Raw genomic sequence first — 18,717 nt, 5'->3', positions numbered from 1 at the left:
AAGAGAATGGGACGTAATATAGGACCTTATAAAGAACATTAAAGACCCTTATCAGGAAAAATCAGTGCAGATCAGGCGCCAGCTATCTCTGAATCTGAGAGGCTAGATAGTCCCAGAGCCGGTTAGGGAATATCTAAAATATCGAATATGTAATACCATTAAAGATACTTTTACATCTATTCCCAGAGTCAGATAGATTTCAAGATCCTAGACTTGTATATCGATCGGTTGGGTTTAATTCCATCAAGTTTGCACAATAAGGCCCAATGTCATAAAGAAGTGATTAGATGTGGCTTTAGTTCAGACTGTCTAGGAAGTCCTTTGCTTTAATTTCTGAGGTGAAAAACTTGGCTTGGCCCTTATAGATGACTTTAAGTGTGGCTGGATTGTTCAGATAAACCTGAGTCTTTTTCTCCAGAAAGGACTTAATCAGTTGACGGAGCCGCCACCTCCGCTCCACTGTAGTGTGGCAAAAATCGGGCCTTACAAAGTATGAGATTTCACCTCTAGATCGATGGGCATCTGGTCTTGCTTTCTCAGCGATAGCTTGACGGAGAAGGAAGTTTCCAAAATATACTAAGATTGCTCTTGGATATTTGCCCTGCGAGATTGAAGCCCTTAATGTAAACGGTGTTCTGTGGACGCGTTGGACTTCTAGCTCCCAGTTCCAGGTGGACAGTTCGGGGAATGTGTCCTTGAATAGCTGGATCACAAATGCGCGTACATTGTCCCCCTAAATTTTTTCCGGAATACCCAGTATTCGGAGGTTATTGCCTCGCATGCGATTTTCCATTTCCTCCAGTTTCCACCTAACATCCATAAGTTCTGCATCATGAGCGTCCACTTGCTCTTTAACAACTGTGGCTTCAGCTTCATTAATTACTATGCGATCCTCCATATCGATCAATCTTGCATTAGAGGCTGCAACTGATTTGGAGAGTTTACGCACCACGCCTTGAACTTTGTGTAATGCTTGTTGAGCCCTACGCCCATCCTTTGAGGTCTGTTCTCTATGGGAAGCTATCGCTTGAAGCACCGTGTCCATAACAGATGTCATAGTGGCGTTTTGCTGCTCAAGAAAGGGGGTGCCTTCAATATGGGCTCTGGAGGAGGGATCCTGCGAGCTAGAAGCTATTGCTGGAGAATAGTCTCAGAGCAAACCATCAGCGCCGTGATGGCTTTTTTTCTTTCTTAGCACTGTATGCCTCCTATCTCTGGATTCACCATTGGCAGCGTCAGGGTCGCTTTCCCGTGAGCTCATGTTAGAGCCAGTATGAAGATCAGAATAGGAATCGGAGTCTGAGTCTGTGTCTAGGTCCTGAGACCATATGGGATCCTCAGCCCCCTCAGAGATGGTAAAGAACTCAGACGGTTCCTTGTCTGTGTCCGACGCTATGCCCGTCCCCCCTTTAAGATCGCATGGAGGGACCATTAGGACCTGTTCGCTGCTTAGATGCTGCTGAGAGTTGGTATCCCCATTAATTAGGCTAGGAGAGATAGTCTCAGGAGGCAGGATACTCGTCTGGGGCTGCACTAGAGTTAGTGCTGTGGTATTGAGGCTGAGAGAAGATATGTCATTATGGAGGGTGGATGTAGCCTGTGCTAGGTGCAATACAACTGCAGGCCTACCTTCCTTCTGGATCAGTTCCTGATCTCCCTGTGCAGATCCATGCCCATCTGCCGGTGCTGCTTGCGTTGTTAGCCTTGCAGGAATAGTTTCTATACCAGGCACCCCTGGTATGACCGTTGATCCCCCATTCACCTGGGCGTGTGTAGTATCCTGTGTTAGCGCGGGTGGGTTAGCTTCTGTAGCTTCTATAGAGACACCTGCTCCGGAGGCCGAGGCTGATACTGCAGGAAGAGCAGACGGCAAATCCGTACTGGTGAGAGCTGCGGGAGCCGCTGCAATCAGCGTCCCGCTTGTTGCGTGGTGAGTGGAGGAGGAGGGAGCAATCACTGCAGGAGCGGAACCGGCAGGCGTTTTTCGTAATAGATCCACCACCTTAGGGCCCGGGCCCAGTGTAGTAGGAGTTTTTGTCGCCTTCGGATGTTTCTGATATATCTGCACTTGTGCGCCATCGGGGCCGATAACTTCATCTGTCACAGATCCGCCAGCGAAGGGCTTGTTTAGCCGCTCGAGTTTTAGAAGCGGCTGCGACCGCTGCTGCATTTTTCGGGGCCATCTGCTTAGTGAGGGCAGCAGAGTCCGTCTCCGACACAATGGTGGGTTGCTTCTGTATTTTGCTACCTCCGTCCTGAACACTGGCAAAGTCTTTACTTATTTGGAGCCGTGAAAAGAGTCTCAACACCGCAAAGCCGAGAACCGAGGCCACCAGATGAAGATGTGTGCGAGACCAGCCTGTTAAAGATGGTGGATCAGCTAATCCTGCTGGGTAGGTTCCATACATTATTTATACCCTCTGTTCCACATGTGGTGATATCTTCGTATTTTTCTTAGGTTTATCAGGCTTTTACAAAGTTGTTCTGTATAGCATCTCTTTCCGCAGGTCCCATTCACTACCAAAACACCTCCTAGCCCATAGATTAAGGCACTGGTCAGAGGGCTTCTCACAGCAGTCTAGGGAGCCGCCGCCATCTTGCCTCCACAAAAATAGGATGGTTCTACTGGGAAGTTAAATCTGTGTGTCATCTATATAGTATGTGATACAGATCAATAGTTCTGCCTCTATAAATATACCCAAATCTTTTCTATGTCTGTCCTCCCTGTAAAGTAAAACAAACCGTCATGCGTAAAGATAAATCAGTTGCGTGATCTTTACAGTATGTGATACAGATCCGAAGTATATTGGCAATACTGCTGCCTTCATATATTCATAGAAATATTTTCTATGTGCAGGGGAGAGTCCTCCCTAACGGATTAACGTGGCTTGCGTCTGAACTAGTGAGCTGCAGACCGGAATGCTCACAAGATTTTAGAGAAGAGACAAAACAAAACTGTATAATGGGCTAACATTCCTAATTCTACATTTTCGCAAAATTAAGAATTTTGTTCCATTAACACCTTAGCAGAAATTCTCTCATTTTTCAAGAAAGTAATTGCAAAATCTGCAAACAAACCTTATGGTTATTTTCATCTGCAAATGTCTTCATTTTCATAATATCTCTCTTGAATTTCACAATGTTTAGAGAAGTTAAATGCCACAATTTAACAAACTGGTAATACAAACATTATATCAGGATTGGAAACTTAATACATTATATCTTTAGAGATGGTAAATCCAAACTTAATTTTGAAAGTTGTTATCCAGAGGTTCAAAGTAGTTACGCATACTTTAACTAAGGCATGTTAAAAAACCTTGTTAAAAAATGGGCAGCAAAGGCAATAAAACCAGAAAAGGCATTATTTTGCAATATCTCTGTGAAAAGATAGTTGAATCCAAAGGATTAGTCTTTGTTTAAAAAGTAAAACAATTTGCTAGCAGATGGGGAATTGAAAAAATACCTTTTCAGTAGAAGAGCTACTGCATTTTACATTACTATCTATTCTTTACACAGGTACATTTAAGACTTTCTGTACTTAGAAGTGATGATCTGCAGTTTATGTACAATTAGAGAGGCAGAGCTGTGACCTGGTTACTGTGTCAAACATAAGCAACATTTATTTTTTTATTACTGTAGTTCCTTCCTTAATTGTTCAGATGCAATCCAGCAGAACAGAACTAGATTGTTTTAATTTACAAACGATCAACATATTTTAAGAAAGGTTTTCCTACTAAATATAGGGTTACACTTTTAAGGGATACTTTTCAAAAGTAGCACCCATCTTCCAAAGGTCAGATTGGATGCCATTATTTAGTATTTGAGAAATTGTCAATTACTGCATTTCAGAACACCATAACTCATATAATTACAGAGAACATACTTAAACTGTGATCTCCAGCATTTATTAAAATATTTTAAGTTCAGGAATGACAAAGTTACTGCAGAATTTATCGCATACAGCTGGCATACACAGCAGTAGCTCATTCTAAATAAAATACAAACGATTTTAACATTTTCATACAAATAATTTTTAATTTATTAATGTGGCATATATATATATTTTGATACATAAAATTTGCTACAGCAAAGTATCATATACTTTTCTTGCACATATGTAAATATGGGTGGACAAAGACTCCAATTGGTGTCAGCCGCCTAATGACTTTGTTGTGCAAAAATGCGAAACGACCTAAAGACATACAGAATGTTGGCTAGTACATCTCTTACTGGTATGTAAAATGTCTACAAAGGCTTTTCATAAAGGAGTGTCACACAGAATAAAAGGAAATCATATCAGTGAGCTATTTCCACTGGCATGTTAACAGGTACAATGACTATAGAGCAACACAGATCAGTTTAATAAAAACAATGTATTCCTGTATGCATGTATGTAAATGGATCTTAAAACATAAGCCTAGTTTATTTTAAACTGTCCACATGTGCTGTTTTAAGACAGGTCACTGAGATATCCATGATTAAGTGAACAAATAAAATTTGCATGGGTACATTTTAAAAGCAAAAAAGTGGAGAGCCACTGAGTCAAACACTGAAATAAACATGATAAGTGCTGAAAGTTAGCACATGGCAGCAATACCCTTTAAGTCAGTTGGTGAGAATACAATAGCTAATCTAATGCCATAAACGGATGTTACTGTGCATTCCTTTGCATTGAAACAGTTCTTTTCATTGAAAGAAAGCTGGTTGTAAGTGAACATAACACAAAGTACTAAATAATATTTAAAAAAACAAAACAAAAAGCAAAACAACTGTGGCAGTTTTTAACTTTGTCTCCTTTTCCACATCAAGCACTGCAACAAAAACAGCGATCTTAGCAGTGCTTCGTCCTCGGTTTACTAATATAGTATACCAGAGTAAAACTTGGCAATTACCTCTTTTATTCTTAACAGCTAACAGAAAATACCACATCCATCTAGAAATGCATCCACAAGATTAGTTTGCAGCTCGTAAACCATTTGTTTTGTCATAGCGAATAGCCGACATTATGTTTAGTAAAGCCTTTGTCTAATTAATGATGATTGACCATAACAACTCAACAGTTCCAATTTAATCATGTTATAATAAAATACTGGCCAAAATATATATTTAAGAGTTGAAGGCTTCAAGTATTAAAAGTTAACACAACCCGACAAATGTAGTGTCAACCAGTAATACATAATTAAATGAAAACTAGTTTGAAATACTTTGTCTATATCACCCAGTGTGCCTGATACGCTTGAGGTTGGCTATGTTATGCACATCAGCTGACCAAGGAAGGTAGGTGTGGGGAGGTACAAATGGAGCAATAGACACACGATGAGCTTCATGAAGACAAAGACACATGGGCCAGCTACCCTAATCTATGAGTTCCGAATTTATTCTACCTAAGCAGTTTTGGTAATCCACAAGGAATACATTATTGATTATCTTTTTTACATAATTAATATATGGAGTGGACAAGAAATATCTCAAAACAAAAATAACAGTGTTGACCTTTCCCCAAAAAGGTTTGAACAGAGAAGGTTGAAAACCAATTGTTATTGTTCTATTAAAAAATACTGACCAATGCATGTGTACAAGAGTGAACATAATAGCATCTAAAAACCAAGATGGTGTTATGGCTAAATGAAATCCAACAAGAAATGATCTGCCTTTAGGAAGCAGTGTGCCTGACACCATGAGCTTGACTACTCAATGCTAATACACTGCCCACAAAAGGAGGCAGCATGAAGGCAGCAATAAACACAGCGCCAGATGTAAAGGAAACCAAGGCACAGGTGCCAACTATCCTAATTATTCAGTTCCAAATGTATTCTGTCCCATTTTGGTCAATTCTAAGGAAGATTTTCTTGATTTATTTTCACAATTAATATACAACTATATGGCATTCATAAGAAACAGTTCAAAACAATGTCAAGACTGTTAGCTTGTTGCTGGCTGAGCGGCATACTAAAAGGCTACTTTAAGTTGCAGCCTCACATCAAGATTGACAAAAATGTTTGGCTGGCATAGACCTTAAAGAACACTCATCTTCCAGATCAGTCCAGATCACACAAACTGCAACACCTCCCATTTCTCGCATACAAACACAAGTAACAGATTATCAAAATAAAAGGGATCATAGATGGAATATTGTGTGTGTAATGTATACACGTGTGTGCATTTATATAATAGATATATATCTACACACACACACACGGAAAGTGGTCTACTTTTCTGTGTCACAGCACAAATCTCTTGCTTAATTGTGCCTACTTAAAAGAGCTGGTGCAAACTGCACAAGTGGAAGATGGTAATAAAGACTTCCGTCAGTCTTGTGGAATGAAGGAACTAGGTAACTGTTTTGACAAATGATGGTCTTAGCTCCACCCCATTTGGTACAGAGTGCAAAATTCCCAATATGAGCCCTGATGTAATCTGGTTATCATACATTCTAAAAATCTGCAAATTCTTTCGCACACTTCTCCGTCAGAGAGACGCGAATGTCTTCTTCTTCATAATCATCAAAGTTGCTGGTATCTCCAGGTCCCCTACACTTTGGTATGAATGGAGCTTCAACCTAGGAAAAACAGGCTTGGAGTTAAAATATGATTTGACATAGGTAACATCAATACTACAATACAGTACAGTAGTTTCTTCATGAGAGATAATAACACCGGCCAGGTGCACAATAGGTGCAACAATGTTTCACTACTGTATCCGCAGAGACGACACGACGTGTTTGACCAGATTTGTTACCATGCCAGGTTTGTCGTTTGATGGAAAGACTCCCAACCTTACTTTGTATGTGGGCAGGACCATCCACGCTTGCTTTTTGTTCAACATTAAACACTGGATACTCTGTTATCGAGAAAGAGTAATGTTGCTTAAAACCTTTGAGGGAAATCCAAGTGTGGGAAGATGTGTCAAAATATTTTTATGTTGTAGAGGATTTAGATAGCGTATACACTTGTGTGTTCACTGAGAGATGAAAATCCAAGAAAACCTCGGGTTTACATACCTCTTGAGATGTTTTTGGCTTGAAGACTCAGTTCGTCTGAGCAACTGTCTCGGTGAGTATTTCGGTTTCTGTAGCATTTAGTTTGAAGTGGTTTCAAATCATCTACTAGTAAATTGCTTAGTGACAGTTTGCAAAATTATCTGTGTGTCAACATGAATGCAACATGTAAAATCAAAACTTCTGGTTCGTTCCAATAGCGGTTTCATGTAGATGTTGAACAAAAGGGATGAAACAATACATCTTTGAGGAGCTCCTGTTTTAAGTTCCAAGTTTATTAAATAAAAGGGGGATTCAGTTGTCTTGTTGTATAGATAACATGATAGCCAAGCAAGAATTATGCCTTCAATAAAGATTTTGTTGAGCCGGAGCACTATGGTATCAATGTGGACCATTCCAAAAGCTTCTGAAAGGTTTAGAAGCAGCAGTATTTTAGGTCTTTCCAAATTATAATCATGTATGAACCATGGAACCTCCCAGATTGGAGTCCAGTTTGCTGGTTAAAAGTAATTAATATAATTTACTGAGAGACTTGGAGGAATGTTGCTCTTTACACTAATTTGTTATGGAAAGGTCCAGAAGTTATTGGTCTGAAATGTTAGCGTCTTGGGATGGGGTTCAGTTAATTTATCTTGAGTAATGGCCATACGCACACTTTTTTTAAGACCTATGAGAGCTCCTGTTGATAAGGCGCTATGTTATGTTATGTACTGTCTTTTCTATAGCGCACGGCTACCCCAAAGGGTGTCCCGGCGCTTTGGCAAAGAGACCTGGAACTGAAAAACACAACACGGCAACTCACAGTGGTCCAAAGAATCATGCAGAAAAAAGCCAAGTCTTCAGCTCCCTTCTGAAAGTTGGCTTTCCGAAGGGTGACAGGGAGCTCGTTCCAGCGACATGCTGCCAGATACCGGAAGGACCGTCCTCCCATCCGGGCACGTCTAATAGGCGGCACAGCGGCCTTGGCCAGCCCAGCCGACCGTAGGGTCCTCCTCGGCGCATAGAAAGCCATACGCTTCCTGATGTAAATCAGGCCAACTGAATGAAGGGCCTTAAACGCCAGGGTAAGAATCTTAAAAGTGATTCTTTTAATGATGGGCAACCAGTGGAGCCTATTGAGCAAATCAGATGCTTTTGCTCTGCGTGGAATGCCAAAAATGGCTCTTGCCGCCGAGTTCTGCACTATTTGCAGCCTGGAAAGCAAGTATTCAGGCAGTCCTAAATATAGGGCATTGGCGTAATCGAGTCGCGATAAAATTAACGCCTGAACAATACATTTTTTGTACTGCAAAGATAACAGCGGGAGAAACTTCCTGAGCATCTTCAAAATGCTGAAGCATTTCCCCGACAACCCAATGATCTGGGGTCTGAAAAAAAGGCCGTCATCGCACAGCACACCAAGGTTCTTAGCTTGTGTCGACGCCTTCTCAGGAGGAAACATGTCCTGAGGCCACCAAGATTTCCAGCCAGGATCGGGTGCACACCCAAAGAAAAGCAGCTCAGACTTATCTGAGTTGCATTTTAGGCTGTGCCGTTGAAACCAAGCGAAGACCGCACTCAGGCAGTCTTTGATCCTGGCGCCATCAAAAGCCTCTCCCTTCCTGCAAGTAAACAGGAGCTGGGTGTCATCAGCGTAGGATATGATCTGGGCACCAAAACCCTCCGCTACCGCCGCCAGAGGGGCCATGTAGATATTAAAAAGGGTGGGGCTCAGAATAGACCCTTGAGGAACCCCCACCTCTAGTGGCGGCATTTCAGCGGAGAAGGGGGGTGCCCAGATCACCTGTCGACGGCCAGATAAAAAGGATTTAAACCAGTCCAACACCGTCCCACGAAACCCGATCTCCTAGAGTCTTAAAAGGAGACCGTCATGTGGGACGGTGTCGAAGGCCGCCGACAGATCAAGCATGACTAAAATAGCCTTTCCCCCAAGATCAAGAGTTTCCCTGATAGCTTCGGTGACCTCAAGAAGGGCTGTCTCCGTGCTATAATTAGCGCGGAAACCAGATTGAGAATCATGGAGGATGTTGTTGCTCTCGATAAAGTTGGTTATCGAGAGCTGCACATGTTTCTCAATCACCTTCGCCAGAGCAGGAAGCAGGGAGATTGGCCTATAATTGGCATGCACAAGGGGATCTAAGGTAGGCTTTTTGAGTAACGGCAGAATCAGCGCGTGTTTCCATGCCGGAGGTACCGTTCCTGTACTCAGGGAGAGATTAAGCAGAGGGTTCAGCAAGCGGTTAACTGCCGAAGCTACTTTACCCAGGCACTTCGCTGGACAAGGATCCAAAGGTGAGCTGATGATTATATTTCCAATGGTGATATTTACTGGTGTTGATAGCATAGTTTTTCTTTTGATTTGAAGAGGGCAAGGGTCCGATGTACAGCTGGCTGGGTGGCTGAATTATACAATATCCTGAGATTCAGCCACTGAGATTTCCGGAAAGGATGTGAGAGACAGCAGTTTTTTTTCTATGTTGTCATTTCTGGGTGTTTGATTTTGGGATGAATTGATTTCTTAAGTATCAGCTATGTGTCCAGAGTGTCTGCTTTATTTATATAATGAACAGTTACTTCATTACAAAGATCTTGGAATTTGGGAATGTTGTTTTGGCTACTTTCTGGATTACGAAATTCAGAGAGAATTTTAAAGAGAGTTTTTGAGGGGTATCATAGATCCTACTTCAGTAGTGGGATTTTTTGTCTTTTTTATTACTGATTTAAAGAATTATGTTGTCTGTGTAAGTACATTGTGCTAGGAGTGTTTTGGGATTTTTTACATTTTCAAAATTTGTCTTTTTATCTTTATTAATTCTTTGTTCATCCAAGAAGATTCTTTCTTTGTTGCACTGTTTTGACATTTTCTTCAGGATGAGCATCTTGAAGGAGGAGGTTAAACACGTTTCTACTGAGTTTATTGTTTTTATGTCAATGGTTGACGTTAGCTGAACTTCCAGATATTCATGTTAAGATTGCTTAATAGTCTGTAGGATGATGCCATGAAATGTAAGTCAGGAGACGTTTATTTTGGACTCATGTGAGAAGATCACAAGGTGATGATCATTTCAAGTAAATGGAGTGATTATTTGGATAGTAGTTAGTTCTGGATTGCAAAGGATGACATCCAAGGTACAACCTACTATATGAGTAGGTGCAGAGGCTATTTCTTTAAGCTGCATGTGCCTAGACTGGATAGGATAGCATTTGGTTGAGGCATATAAGATTTTTCAAAGCAGTTTACGTCACCAAAGTTACATATATTGGGATATTTAACTGATATATCTGATAGTGCATCTAGAAAGGTATCTATAAAGACTTCTTTGTTTGGAGGGGTCTGTAAAGCAGCAGAACATTGCCAGTAATACGAAGGGCTTCACCACCATGTAGCGCATTGTCTTCTTCCCTAGAGGGTTATAGAATGCTTAAAAGTGGTGGTATATCCACCTCCTCGTCCCTTCTTTGTTATGGGTGACAGTATGATATATGGTGTGATAGCTTAATGAAGATATGGTACCATGCTGTCTCCCAGTCAGGTTTCTGTGATGACTAGACTGACCAGATCTGTGTCTGCCATTTTAATCAGATAAATTATAACCTTAATGTCCACTGAACCCTTTTTTAATATGAAAAAATATAGTTTAACCTGTGTTTATATGGCGTTTGTAAGGCACATTACAAAACAATAGAATATATAGAAAAGCATCATTATATAATAGTTCTATACAAGCAATCATTTTCGCAGACCCGTGGAAACTTACAAGGTTTTGCTAATGCACTTTAGAATACCTGGGCAGCTTCTCTCAGATTAAGGCCGGGTTTCCTTTTTTTTTTAAAATGATGAGTCGAATTAAGTCAATCTTTGTAATGATACGAGTTTCTAAAGCAACTGATTCACTGTTCAGACTTGATATACATGTAGCAAGGGAAAGAAAATGCATTGCTTTTATATAGATGATATAAGGGCATGCTTTGCTTTCTACTACTAATGAACTATAAAGACATAAAAATGTGGTGCAGGAGCTAATGTCATTTCCTGACCCTGACACTGACAACTCAACCAACTGCTAAGACAGCAAATCCACTCACGTATTTCACAGCCCACATTACCTCTGAAGGGTACTTTTAAAGCTAAAATAAAATGAAGTATGCATTTTATTTAAAGTGCTGCACCAAAATTCAACTCAAAACGGACATCACCAACCCTTACGTAGTATAGTTTAAGTAACATAAAACAAAGATACCTTTCGCTGGTAAATAGCAATCCAGTCTGTAGTAGCAAACCACTTGTGATTCTTTATGTCATTGACACCATTCTTGAGATTTCCATATCGCTTGGTCAAGTCTACTTGTAGAAGATTCCTTAGTAGATCTTTTAGGTCGGAACTGAAGTGTGATGGAAACCGTACCTATATAAACATAATCACACATTATTATCCAAATAATATGTCCTGTCCAAAGGAAAGGATAAGCAAAATGGTATAAAATGCCCATATAAACAACAAGGATATTTCTGTTCTCTAGAATTTCTAAGAGAAGGCATAGATTTACCTACGCGCGTATCAAGAGAGAGAGAGAGGACTAGAAAGCTAGTCCGAGTCCCCGTAGTTATATGTGTTATCAAAAGAGACTAGCTTAAATATGACCAATATTGTTAGGACTCTAATTAGATTTTTCATGGGCACCTCGTTGGTGAGTTCATGAAGCCCTCAATCAGCAACCTAGTTGGTGGCATGCTTCATCATTGGGCCCACCCAGTGACACCTAATGTGTCCTGGGTGTGCGGCTACGCCTGTTTACAGCGGAGCTGGTATTATTACTGAGAGTGCAGTGTGAGGTGTAAAGTGAAGTGTGAATTAAAACGGCTTGGCGAGGGTCCCAGTACCCGCGGGTAAATTACATTTTAATATCTGGGCCCCCGTCAGCGGTTAAAATAAGGCTTGGGAATGTTTAAGGGAGGCAAGTTACTACCCCCTACATCCATCAGTTGGTCGACCTGTTTCAGCTAGTGCCTTAAATTAAATCTGGCTTTCCTCAGGACCTTGTTAAAAATAGAGTGTAGTGCAGGTTAAAAAGGGAGTGTAATCCAGGCTATGTGCTACACTCACTAAGGTGTTTCTCTAAGTGTGAGAGGGGATTCCCTTCTCATATATGCCTGTACCGACAACATTGAAGACATAGACAAAACATGTAAGAAAAGGAGAGTCAAATTGGCGTCTACACCTTCACTGTCAGCAACTCTGCCAATTCAATTAATTGATGCTTATTTATCATTTTTCTAAAGTGCTGCACAAATTCCCCAAAAATTACAGTTTAAATAAAAGTGGCAAAAAAAAAAAACTGGTTTAAAAGATAAGTGAATGGTGGCAAGATATCAGTGAAAGGAAGAAAAGGATACTGGTTTTCAAGACAAAAGGTAGCAAGCACTGGTAAAGCCAAAGGGTTTGTTACGGGCTGCTAGCCTTTTGGCTTTGCCCAACCTTTTTTGATTTGTCAAGGTTTTTGCAAAACTTTATAGTGGGAGATGCCCAGGGCTCTTGTCAATCTAAAAAAAAAAAAAAAAAAAAAGAAAGAAAAAACTGGCTAAAAGCAAAAATATTCTTGGGGTCTCAAAAATCATATGTTGCCACAGTAGCAACCAACACTTAAGGGAACTATTTTGTGGGCGGACGAGCTCCTTGCCAGAATGCTGCCAAATCACAGTGAAGTAAGCCAACAGCTAAAGTGGGCTAACCAACTTTCCCGTGCTGTATGCAGTAGTGGGTGAAAGAAAACTTTGAAAGACTCAATGAATGAAATGGGCTGGCTTAAATTTCCTGTAAGTATGCTATACACATAATTTTAGTTAAAATCAAAGGGTTTTGGCCAAATCTAAAAAGATGAATGCCCAAAGCAGGAGAGAAGGTTCCACATTATATGCACATTATAAAAGCAGGAACTATAATGACAAATGGTGTCTGAGTGGGAGTTAAAATTGATAAGATTGACAAATACAATGAGGTGGGACAGCAAGGGTTACTAAAGAAAACATTTAACAAGGCAAGGGAAATTGATGCACTAGAAAACACAAACAGAACTTGTAGATGAAGAAAGAAAGGAAGGCAGCACAACATAGCTGAAGGGTGAGAAAGAGGAGACGAGAAGGCATTTAAAAAGACAGATAAAAACATTACCAGCATTTTCGAAGGCAGCTGCATACAATGACAATAATGTCTGGCCTTGGAAGCCAGTGCAAATTGTTTTATTGAATGAATGAATGAAATGACATTTATAAAGCACGATGGCTACCCTGAGGCCTCCCAGTGCTACAGACGACACAGCAGAGGACCGAGCAGGTAAGAATTAGATATAGTTCCGAAAGAGTCATGTTTTTAGAAGCTTTCGGAAGGACAACAAGTTGGGCTCATTTTGAAAGTGAAGTGTAAGGGTGTTCCAGAGAATTGTAGAGTTGTAGGAAAAGGACCGTCCGCCAATCTGCCTCTCCTTATTCTGGGGGGTAAAGAGAGGAAGGCGGCTGTTGAACGGAGGTCTCTTTAAGGTTGGTATGGTGTGAATAGGGATTTGATAACTGCTGGGCCGTTCTTAAAAAAGGTTTTGTGGGCCAAACACATGGCTTTAAACTGAATCCTTTCCCTAATCGGCAGCCAGTGAAGGGTCTCTAGGGCTGGTTTTGTAGACTGCCGGCGATGGATCAGTAGAAGCTGGTGGGCAGCACAATTTTGGATAATCTAAAGCTTATTGATGGTGTATTGTGGAGCTCCTAGATAGAGGACGTTCCCATAGTCCAGGCGGGAAAGTAGAGGAGCCTGGGCCATGATCCTTCTAGCTTGGAAAGGGAGGAGGGAAAGGATCTTACGAAGCATCCTAAGCAAGCCAAAACAAGTGGCTGAGAGTTTCGCTGCTTGGTGATTAAAAGTGAGGGAACGATCGAGCCAGATGCCCAAACTCTTAATTTGGTATTTCGGGACGGGGCAGGCCCAAGACAATTAGGCCAAAGAGGAGGGGGAGTTGCCCAGGAGCATAAGCTCAGTCTTGTCCCCACTGAGTTTAAGGCATGAGAGTTTCATCCTTCTGGTAACCACCTCTAGGCAACAGCCCAGGGTGCTAGATGACCTCTCGAGGTGGTTTAGTGCCACCATGAGCTGCGTCATCTTCACAGGTGATGATTTTTATGCCAAACAGATGGACAATTTCCGACCAGAGGTCTCATGTACACATTAAACAGCGTGGGGCTCAGGGAGGAGCCACATAAACATAGCTTGCAATGAAATTATGGAATTAAAAAAGTATCTCACTGATGAGCCGATTTTACCAGAGATATTTATTTGACTAACAAGCCTTCCAAGTTTGTCAAGCATTTTATTATTATTGTTGCTCAAATAGCAAGCAGTTACAATGTCACTTATACACTTCTTTGTAACAACAACTTTAAAAAGGAGACAGAATCAATCCATTGTCCCATGCTGTATGCTGGGGTTGGTGGAAGCAAAATGTGCGTTACAATTTAAAAGACAAATAGATGAAGCCTGCTGACCACATTAAAAAAAGCCAGAGAGGAGCACTCTAACTGGACAGATCTGCTAGCAAATAGTTTGCGCTTGGGAGAACGAATGCCCAGTATGTTTTAGCAAGGGCTTAGAGTAGAAAGTCTGGTCAGAAAGCATGTTGCACTGCAAACTATGTGCCAGGATTCGGAATATGGGCCAATGGGGTCAGAAAAATCTTGTGAAGGCTGTGGGGATAGCTGAAGCATGTGCCTATGAAGGAATGGTTTGCATACACAATTGTCTCCCTTGTGACAGGAGAAGGATTTTGTAATCGAATGAAATGATGGAATATTACCAATAAAAATACTCTTGAACGTGAACATTTTGTGGCATACTGGTGAGCATCATCAGGAATCAGATGTGCTTCCGGTTAGAGTGATACTCTGCTCTAAGTTTAATATTCTTTTTATGCCCCTTGGTTGGAGGGCATACCACGTTACCGGGCTGCACGAGACAAGTTTAAAAGGAGAAATTTGAGAATCTGCTAAAAACAGCAACAAAGGTGTGTGCACTGTCATCTTATGTTGAAATACAGGACCGAGGTAAGCCACATAGGTGTTGGATCTTTCACTTCTAAATGCGACATTAACCAGTCAATGAGGACTAACAAGGAGTTTCCAGAGATGAGGCTTAATCCTGTCCAAGATGGTTAATGGCCTTAGAGATGGAATAGATTTGTATATAATGTATATCCCACAATCTTCTAGGAAGTTAAATCCTTTGCAGGCAAGTGACATGGACAAAGGTTTTGCTGGATCCAAGTAATGCCCGAGCAAGTGCTGCTGGGAGTGAGTGAATATACACTACAACTGAATAGTAAAATAGAGTCAAGCTTTAGGCATGCCTCCATCTAGATTAGTCTACATTGTGAATAAAGTGTGGCAACAGCCAAAATATGCATCATGCCTCAATGGCAATCCCCTATCACAAGAGAACTGGGCAGTGGGGATGATCCTAGGGGCGACACACAAACTCGTAATTTACAACCTGCAAGCCCAATCTGAGCTGTAAATGAAGACATGCATATATAAGGGGGTCCCAGAGAACAACCATGTCATAAAACATTTCTATGTTGCAAAATTGAAATGTTTAAATAGCACATTGTGATTGAATGACAGTGTTGGCTTCATTAAATATGATGAATTCTACATTCAGCAATGTTTTGACTAAATAATTACGTCCTTTTATGACATGGTTGTTCTCTGGGACCCCCTTATATATGTATTACCTAGCACCCAGGTCCCATCGACTTTTGGGTAAAACCCCCCTTTGGTAACACGTAAATGAAGACATGGGCACCTTTCCTACGAGACGACCCCTAAACAAGTTTTTAATGCATCTAGCGACGGAGGCCTCCAATCTCACCGCCCACAACTGCCCCAGTCAGCGGGGTGCAAAAGGACTGTGACCCCTCCCCCATACCTTCCCTCCTATGTCACAGCCCTGTCTCCCTTCTCACAGATCTTTTCTTTCTCGTCTCTCTCCTTCATCTATTCGGCCTTCTTCCTACCCATCTCTCTACCTCTTCCCGCCCCCCCCCCCTCTTTTTTTCCCCTTTCCCCCTTCGGACACACCCTGGCACTTATCATACCACGGACCTATGTTGCTCCCCACACTGTTTGCTCATATGAGCTCCACCTTCTTGTGCCCTATGGAACTTGCCTCTTTGATAGCATGGGTCACTTCTCACTCTACGTTTTGGCTATCACTCCCTCATGCCCCACTCAATTTACCCTCCATACACGATGCCCTCGTGTCTCATGGCTGAATGTTTACAAGTGTTATTTCTCCCAATGGAACACCAAGGGCAGCAGCCACTGGCAGAGGTAGTCCCAATTTATTTGGCTATTAGCACTACAAGCACTATAAGACTACCCTACCTACCCCACCTGTCTCCACTGCACCCTTCCCTTTTGCTACAATACATACATTGCACTGTTCTATTTATCTGACTATTTACCGGTTTTCAATAAAAAAAAGTGACAAAAAAAATATCTAGGCACCTTAGCTGGACACAGTAATCAGTCCATGTAAGGTATTATTATGGTTTAACGGTATTAGAACTCTGTGATCTTGAGAGGGGCTATGATTTAAATGATCTAGTTGAACTTACTTACCTTTGGTAACACTCTTTCTAGTAGACTCTCGATCTAGCTGTAAATTCCTTACCTTTTGAGTATCCCCCAGGAGTCAGACTGGATCCGGAAACCTTTCAGCAGTACTTTTACGAGCTGGAAGGTGGTGCCTTGCCGCTCTGTACTGACGCTCAGGAAATTATGGGTGGGGCCTAAATAGGTGTCGCCCCTGGGCGCAGACTTCAGTTGTCTGTGCCCTCGGACATGAGATCTGAGTTCCAAGACATGAGATCTTATTAATATAAAAATTTTGACCTCAAAATGGGGTGGGTGGAAGGGTCGGTGCGAGATGGCGTCTGTACCAGAAAGAGCTTTTTCTTCCGGCAAACTTTTAGTTGCAGATTCCTCACCTTTTGAATAGATACCAAAGCAGTAGCTTTTTGGAGGTGGGTCTGTGAGTGCACTCAAACCATGAAAGCCTGTAGAACAGAGTGGGTAATATCGTTTATGCACCTTGCACTTTATTTTGCATAGACACTTTAGGAAACCAATGTGCGTCGCATCTAAAGGACGGTCCCAGGAAAAAGAGCAATGTGATGATATTAGAGGGACGACTTTAGCTGCTTTCTAATATGGTTTTAGTCTGTTTTTTCTCCATTTAAAAAACACACGTGTACTTTATGTTAAGGGGAATCAGCACTTTATGATGTACTCATGTTGCACTTTATTTGTTGAAGCTAATAATTGTTTTTGCAAAAACCAGAATGTGACAAAAATGTTGATAGGTATTCACTTTATTTTATATGCACATTTAAGAAGTTAGCATATGCTAAAAAATCTATCTCAGGGTTGTATTTTAAGGGATGGCCCTAGAAAATCTGAAATAGGACGAAAATATACGCTTCAGTCTGTTTGTCTTTTAAGCTGTAACAATGCATTTTATGCTAATTAGAAGTGGATATTTTAGGATGTATGCGCAGTGTACTGTACACCATACGTTTCCTAGTAGTATCTCCCATAATACAGATGTATAAGGATTCCATATGTATTGTCTCCTTAACCCCTTCCATGCTCATGACGAGCTCAGCTCGTCATGAGGCACACTGGAGCTGTGCTTATGACAAGGTGAGCTCGTCATGAAATAATGCCTTTCGAGCTTTTCCAGCACAGTAGGGAAAAAGCCATAGCAGCCAAAGTGTTAAATGCTAACGGCCTCAATAATAAAATCAAAGCCTGAGCTATTGATGAATGGGTGAGGGGCCATGCTCCTGGATACTGTATTGATTCAGGAGACACACTATATGGTTAAAAAGGAATCCACATAGGGTATGTTTAGACAGTGGGCAGGTGGTCGATATTTTTCATCAGCGAATGCCGCCCATAAGGGGATAGCAATTTTTGTTAACAAATCGTTTCCTCTTCAAATCACCTCATCTCAGACAGATAAAGAAGGCGGATGGGGTCTGATAAGTGGATTAACAATAATAGATTAAAGATAGCTACAATGTATGCACCAATAGAAGATAATCCTTCACACATATTAGATCTTCATGACCCACTACTATACAAACCTGGTGAAATGATAATGGGTGGAGATTTTAAGTTTTTGCAAAGTCCAGAATTGGATTAAACCTCTGAGAAACTTACACACAATAAGCCTCGAATGACAAAAGCATTGGAGTGTATGCAAATGTTCGATCTGACAGACATATGGTGGGTAAAATTTACAAATAAGAGTTTACAAATAAAAGAGAATATTCTGGTTTTTCAGCTAAATAGAAGACCGCAGCTTAATTGGATAACTTTCTTTCTTCTCGTAACTTAACCCCTTCGATGCTCATGACGGAACGGTTCCGTCATGAGTATCGGTCGAGCTGTGCTCATGAACGAACCGTTCCGTCATGACCACACCCATTTTCATTAGGGCCCAGCACCGGCGGTAAATCTGCACTGCATGGATGAGGCTAACACTAATTAACTATATGCATATCCAAAAAGAATTCTCAGACCATGCTCTGGTAAAATTGGAAATATCAGGGTTTAGAAAACGTAAATTACCTTTGAGATGGTTCTTTATAAAGGTTAATCTCGAAGATGAAGA

At 41.2% G+C, this 18,717-nt stretch overlaps 1 protein-coding gene across 3 annotated transcripts in view; it reads right to left on the bottom strand.

Moving 5' to 3' along the window:
- Nucleotides 1–4,015: 4,015 nt before the first annotated feature.
- PRKACB (protein kinase cAMP-activated catalytic subunit beta) overlaps nt 4,016–18,717 on the bottom strand; it is a 229,443-nt gene continuing 214,741 nt past the window's right edge. For all 3 annotated transcript variants that reach the window (XM_086954285.1, XM_086954284.1, XM_086954287.1), the window contains exons 9-10: nt 11,239–11,403; nt 4,016–6,559 (exon numbers count right to left, since the gene is read on the bottom strand). In XM_086954285.1, the coding sequence (XP_086810411.1) occupies nt 6,434–6,559; nt 11,239–11,403 (291 nt within the window). In that variant the 3' untranslated portion in view covers nt 4,016–6,433. The remainder of the gene's footprint in view (nt 6,560–11,238; nt 11,404–18,717) is intronic.

The sequence above is a fragment of the Lissotriton vulgaris genome, chromosome 1_1, assembly GCF_964263255.1.
Source record: "Lissotriton vulgaris chromosome 1_1, aLisVul1.2, whole genome shotgun sequence".
In the NCBI taxonomy this organism is placed as follows: Eukaryota; Metazoa; Chordata; class Amphibia; order Caudata; family Salamandridae; genus Lissotriton; species Lissotriton vulgaris.
Note: the sequence above shows the minus strand (reverse complement) of the source record. Positions and strands in the feature narration are given on the sequence as shown.